The 6,327-nt window shown below is 57.6% G+C and overlaps 1 protein-coding gene across 1 annotated transcript in view; it reads left to right on the top strand.

The window, feature by feature from the left end:
* The window catches only part of MFSD2B (major facilitator superfamily domain containing 2B), a 10,862-nt gene extending 4,541 nt beyond the window's left edge, over positions 1–6,321 (top strand). Inside the window, exons 6-14 of the mRNA XM_014546619.1 lie at positions 350–353; positions 1,412–1,600; positions 1,701–1,822; positions 2,285–2,368; positions 2,630–2,710; positions 2,927–3,036; positions 3,425–3,568; positions 3,965–4,141; positions 5,253–6,321. Coding sequence (XP_014402105.1) covers positions 350–353; positions 1,412–1,600; positions 1,701–1,822; positions 2,285–2,368; positions 2,630–2,710; positions 2,927–3,036; positions 3,425–3,568; positions 3,965–4,141; positions 5,253–5,283 — 942 coding nt within the window. The 3' untranslated portion in view covers positions 5,284–6,321. The remainder of the gene's footprint in view (positions 1–349; positions 354–1,411; positions 1,601–1,700; positions 1,823–2,284; positions 2,369–2,629; positions 2,711–2,926; positions 3,037–3,424; positions 3,569–3,964; positions 4,142–5,252) is intronic.
* The last annotated feature ends 6 nt before the right edge of the window (positions 6,322–6,327 follow it).

The raw sequence follows: 6,327 nt of genomic DNA, 5'->3' as shown, positions 1-6,327 counted from the left end.
GCCGTCTCCCCCCACGCGGTGAGTGCTCCCCCCACCCGTGCGTCCTCCCACCAGACCCTCTGCCCGGGGGGTTTCTCACCGTGAACACCCTCAGCGCATCTGGAGGGGAGGAGGCAGGCCCCAGGCAGGGGCAGGGAGAGGGCAGGGGGCGTGGGGTCCCTAAGGAGCTCTGGGCGGAGCCCTCCTGGGGGGCCTCCCACCCCCAGGGTGAAAGGAGAAGGGACCCCTCCCCAGCCACGGGTGTGTGTGTGTGTGTGTGTGTGTGTGTGTGTGTGTGTGTGCTGTGTCTACTTCAGCCATCAAGTTCGTCCATTGGCCCCATTAAGCGAATGACATCCCGACCTCCCAGAACCGTAGGAATCATCCTCTAGTCCTCCCTCTCCCTCAGTCCAGCCCATTGCCAAATCCTGCCATGATTTAGGACAAAACTCCTCTGAATCCACAGCCACGTCCTGGCGCTGCCTCACAGCCCCTGCCCTTCACCTGGGGGTGAGGGAGGGCGGGGAGAGAGGGCCGAGAACCCACCCCCAAAGGCACAAAGCATTCAGGCGCCTCTTGGCGGCTCCAGCTCTGTTATCCCATCGACTCCACGTACAAAACAAATTAATTCATAGATAAAAGCATCTAGAAGTTCCAGACAGCGACCAGAGAGCAGGTCCCCAAGTGCGGGTCCTCTGAGTGTGGGGCCCTGTGCAGCTGTGCTGGACCCGCACCGGAAGCCCCCCGCCCCCTCCCCCAGGCAGCCTCTGTCTCTTTTCTGACATTTATCTGGGTCAGCCCCCATCACACTGTGACTTGTGCTCATGGATCTGTCTTCCTCCCACACTGCAAGCCCCTCACTGTGGATGCTCAGGGGACACTTATCAGGGTCTGGCATACAGAATCAGCAACAATGAATGTTTGTTTTATTTTTTTAAAATATATTTCTTTTTTTTTAGGTCTATAATTTTTTCTTTCTTTTTAATTTTGTTTTATTGCTTAAGGTATTACAAAGAGTATTACATGTATATTTCTTTATTGATTTCAGAGGAAGGGAGGAGAGAGAGAGATAGAAACATCAATGATGAGAGAGAATCATTGATTGGCTGCCTCCTGCATGCCCCACACTGGGGATCAAGCCCGCAACCCAGGTATGTGCCCTTGGCCGAAACCGAACCCAGGACCCTTCAGTCCGCAGGCTGACGCCCCATCACTGAGCCACGCCGGCTAGGGCCGAATGTTTGTTTTAAAATGAGAGAGAGAGAGAGAGAGAGAGAGAGAGAGAGAGAGAGGACTCAGATCCTCAGATTCCTGGTGCATGGCTGCATGCAGGAGGCACAGGGTCAGCAGAAGGTCCATCCTGGCCCTTAGCTCTCCCCCTCCTACTGGGCTCACTGGGAGGAGTACCCAGTATTCTTGGACTTGGGCTGAGGGTCCCTCTGCTCCCATTGGGAGGTGCCCTGCCCCTGGGTGTCCTCCCCTCCATGGGTGGGAGACATCACCCCACCCCAGTTCTGTCCTGTTCCACAGACTTGTCTCTACTCCATTGCAGCCGCCGCGGTTGCTGTGACTTACCCCGTGTGCGGTGGTTTGCTCTGCTTGGGGGTGAAGGAGCGGCCAGGTACAGAGGTGCAGGCAGAAGCTGGGGGCAGGGCTGCTCGTGGGCCTGGGTTTTGGTTTGGAACTCTGCCAGGTCGCGATGTCACCTTCCTGTGTTGCAGACCCCTCTGCCCCGGCCTCCAGCCAGGGCATGAGCTTCCTGGCTGGGCTGGGCCTCACTGTCCGGCACCCGCCCTACCTGAAGCTGGTGATCTCCTTCCTGTTCATCTCAGCAGCCGTCCAGGTACCTCTGGCCAGGCGCATCCCCACTGGCTTGGTTCCAGCCGCACTGAGCTTGCGTGGGTTCAGGTTCAGCCTCTCATCCCACGGCATCACAGTTAGGCTTGAGTGGTAATAGGGAGAGAGCAGCAGCTGGCGTGTGGCCCAGAGAAGGTGGTGCTGGGAGGAGAGAGATCTAGATAGAGCTCCTGGGAATGAGGAGGGTCAGGGCCGAGACACCAGGAACACAGTCTGGATGGTAAAGTGCACCCAATCTTAGCTGTGCAAGGGGGGCTGGTAGATTAGGAATGGTGTTTATGCCTGTGTCAGGGATAAGCATCCTTTGTAGGGCGGGGACTGCACGATGGCGGCAGCAACCAGGGTTCAAGGTCTCCAAAGGGAGGCCAGGATTGAGGTGTAGGCCTTGCTCTTGCCTTCTGAGGTCCTGCCATTCCTGTACTCACCCACCTCCTGTCACCCTCCTCAGGTGGAGCAGAGCTACCTGGTCCTGTTCTGTACACACGCCTCCCAGCTACATGACCACGTCCAGAGCCTGGTGCTAACCATCCTGGTGAGGAGACCTGGGTGACACGTGTGGTCCCTGACATGACATGTGTGGCCAGAGTTCTGGGGGGCAACATTCTGGACCTACATTCTGGCAGAGGAATTGGGGCCAGGGTCATAAAGTTCATAGCCGCTGGTTCCAACCAGGAGGCAACGTGGAGGCCGGGCATCCTACCTAAAAGCCAGGGCTGTGAGAACCTGGGCAGAGGCACCGGCGCTTGGCTGGCTGGGCCGTGGGCCAGGCTGTGATGGTTCTGTCTGTTCACAGGTCTCAGCTGTACTGAGCACCCCGCTGTGGGAGTGGGTTCTGCAGCGATTTGGGAAGAGGATGTCGGCCTTCGGGATCTGTGTGAGTGAGGCAGGAAGCGACGCTTGGAGTTGGGTTGGGGGAGGCTGACCTTGGAGCCGGAGCCTCCTGGGGGCCAGCCGGTCGATCTGTAATCGCTTGTGTCTTCAGTGCCCAGCACAGGACCAGGCACGGGTTGTTAGTCCAGACGGGTGAGTGTGTGCTGGGAAGAGCAAGCGGGGCAGGTAGAGGGAGCAGCTCGTGTGTCTGTCTCCCCAGGTGATGGTGCCTTTTGTAATCCTGTTGGCTGCTGTGCCCACAGCCCCCGTGGCATACGTCGTGGCCTTTGTGTCTGGCGTGAGCATCGCTCTGTCCTTGCTGCTACCCTGGTAGGCTGCGCGAGGGGAAGGGAACGTGGGAGCTTCATGTCCTTCCTGATGCGTCTGCCCTCCTTCATGTCAACCTGGTGCCCCGGGCCCCTCGTGCCCAGCCTGTGCTGGGGAGCCGCTCTCCCACTGGCAGGGATGGAGGCCACCCGCTCCATCTTGGGAGCCCTCCTAAAAGAGCACCAGCAGCAGGCATGGTGGGCAGCCAGGGGTGGGGGTGTAGAGGTGCGGGTGGAATGCCAACACACAGTGCCTGGCTCTCTGTGGTCTAGTCCTGGCCCTGGATAGTGAGGACTCAGGGATGACCCTGACTTGGTCTCTGCCCCGAGAGCTTGCAGGCTGGTGGCTGTCCAGGGGGGTCAGGGGGATAACTCTGCAGCCCCTCCCCCAGGTCCATGCTCCCAGACGTGGTGGATGACTTCCAGCTGCAGCACCAGCACGGCCCCGGCATAGAGACCATCTTCTACTCGTCCTACGTCTTCTTCACTAAGCTCTCGGGCGCAGGGGCCCTGGGCATCTCCACGCTCAGTCTTGAGTGAGTCCCAGAGCTGGGCTGTGGCGGGGGCACAAAAGACCAGCTGGGTGGGAGGAGGGCAGAGTCCCCCACCCCAGCCAGCCCGGGGACCGGGGGACCGAGCTCTGCTCTTTGGAGAGTGCGGGGCAGACACCTCCTCAGCTGGCTCTGGGAATGTGACTGAAAGGGGCCTTTCTTGAGGGCCATAGCCTCAGCCCCCCACATTCTCACTTCTCTCTGAACTCCTCCCTGACCAGCCCATTCCCTCAACACTTCCTTCCACCCTGGCTAGGCTGATCTGACCAAGAAATGAATCCAAGTTTCGGGAGAGTGTGGAGGTGGGGGATCTGGGACCCCTCCCTCAAGGAGCCAGGCTCGGGAGGGTCTGGGCTGGATGATGGGATGGTGTTTCTCCAGGTTTGCGGGGTATGAGGCAGGAGCCTGCAAGCAAGCAGAGCAGGTGGTGGTGACCCTCAAGGTCCTCATCGGTGCTGTGCCCACCTGCATGATCCTCACCGGTCTTTGCATCCTCATGGTCGGCCCCGGTCCAAAGGTGCCAAGCCAGGACTCCTCTCACCAGCTGAGCCTTCGAAGGTGGGCACCCCATGCACACGGGTACACACAGACAGCTACCAGCACCCCCGGAGGCACATAGACGTGTGCCGATGTGAGACCAACCAGGCCGCAGGTCCCCCGGCGGTGCTTACACCACTGAACAATCCTGCCTTTGGAGACTCTGCCTTAGCTTCAGTGACACCATCTAAATTTTCTTCTGCTGCTCAGTCTCCCTTGATAACCAGTAGGATGGTGGTATGGGAGGGCTCCCTTGTTCACCCCTATTCCTTCTGCTCTCCATAATCCTGGGCACCTCTTCCACTTGCTTGACCCCGAGCACCTCTTGTGCTTGCTGTCCTCCTGCCAACCCTACCACCCCACCCCCATACTGCCTTCAAGTTCCAGATCCACACCCCTGGCTCTCATTTGGATATCTCCACCTGACGTCCCACAACCACGGCAGTCAGTCTTAATGATCCCCCAAAGGAATTCATGGTCTTGTCCCAGTCAGCTCCACCACCCTCCCGTCTGGGAGCCGAAACCCGGGGATGGATGGATGGATCATCTTCCACTCCTCCCCCGACAGGCTGTGCTGAGAGCTCTCTGAGCCTTGCCCTTCCCCCTCCCAGAGCACTGGTTCCACTGCAGGGAGGATCTGCTGTCTGGCTTTCCCCGTAGACTGTGGGGACCTTGAGGCCATATCTTTGTGTTTATTCATTTTTATGTCCTAAGAGCCTAGCACAGTGCCCGAGACCAAGCAGGTGCTGCAGTATCAACATGGTGCTACAGACTTTCATGAGCACGTATCCACATCTTTGCAGATGCTCATGCACTCACATGTACACACAGAGGACCACACAGGGGAGACAGGAAGTGACATCATCATCCATCCCTCATCCCTCAGCATGGCTGGTCTCAAGACTACAGCCAAGTAATACTGACCTCACGTGCTACACTCAGGGAGTGACACACAGCTGCTTGATGGGACTTGGGGAAACAGGCTTATGGCTTTGTTCACACAGGGTTGGGGGTGTGTGTGAGGGGAGGAGTTGCTAGGAAGACAAGGAACAGCCACTGACACCTCCACGGGGCCTGGCAGGGCAGAGACCCCACCCTCCCTCATCCTCTTGGGCTTCTTCCCTTCCCGCAGGAGGACCAGCTACAGCCTCGCTGCAAGTTAAAGCTTCGTGAGCCCAACAGCAGGAGCCCGCATCGTCTGGGCTCGAAGTCCCCCTCTCTTCTCAGCCGTTTAGAACCCCCACTTCGCAGCGTGCACGTGACCTTTTCCCTGGGACATGGAGCCTTCAGTGACCTCTCCAGAAGGGACTGGCCTGGGTTCCACCTGTCTTTTCTTACCTGTTGACCACAGACCATTTCAGATAAACCTGTGCCCCTGACTACCCGGCTCCAGGTGACGTTTGACCTGGAAAGCATCCCAATAGCAGCTTGTCCTGAAAAAAAGGAAGCCTCGGCCAGCCTGGCCTGCAGACCCCCCAACAACCTGCTGACCTGACAGGACAGACACACAGACGACCCTTTGTTCTTCCTGATGCCCCAGTGGACATCTGAGAGACTGACAGACGTCACATGAATGGGCAGAGTGGGGACAGATGGGCAGGCTGGGGATGTTGTTAGGACAGACAGATGCAGGGAGGCCAGCAGACCCCAGGGGGAGCGAAGGGGACAGCAGTGGGGATGAGAAGGCGGAGCAGGGCACGGGGTGTTCTCGAACCTCTCTCTCTGTCAGGTTGATGACTGTTCCCAGAGGTGGGCACAGACTGTCCAGCCACCAGAGATGGATCATTTTCATGAACAGTCGTTATTTTTGTGGGAATATTTTTTTCTGAACTTTTATAAAAAGTACAGGAACCACCATTTTCTAGAAGCCGTATCTTTGGAAAAGATCCACTGAGGTTTTTTTTTTTCAAAAAACAAAAAACCACATTAAAAGGTTTGTCTTCTACTGAGTCAGTAAAGTGTGATGGTGGGCAGCCCTCCATCATCCCTTGGCCCAGGGGCTAGGCTCCCTTCCACTTCCTCTTCGGGCCTTTGGCGGCCTCTTAGGTGAGAGACCCCGTAGGCTGCCAGAACTCAGACTCACGCACAGAGATGCTCGTCCGAGCTCGGTTTAAGCCTCTGGCTTCCTCCACAGAGAGGGAGCTGACCTCCCAGTGAGTGCAGAATGTTAAAAGTATTACATATGTCCTTATTTTCCCCCATCACCC

This window comes from Myotis brandtii, unplaced genomic scaffold (genome assembly GCF_000412655.1).
Source record: "Myotis brandtii unplaced genomic scaffold, ASM41265v1 scaffold454, whole genome shotgun sequence".
Classification (NCBI taxonomy): domain Eukaryota; kingdom Metazoa; phylum Chordata; class Mammalia; order Chiroptera; family Vespertilionidae; genus Myotis; species Myotis brandtii.
Note: the sequence above shows the minus strand (reverse complement) of the source record. Positions and strands in the feature narration are given on the sequence as shown.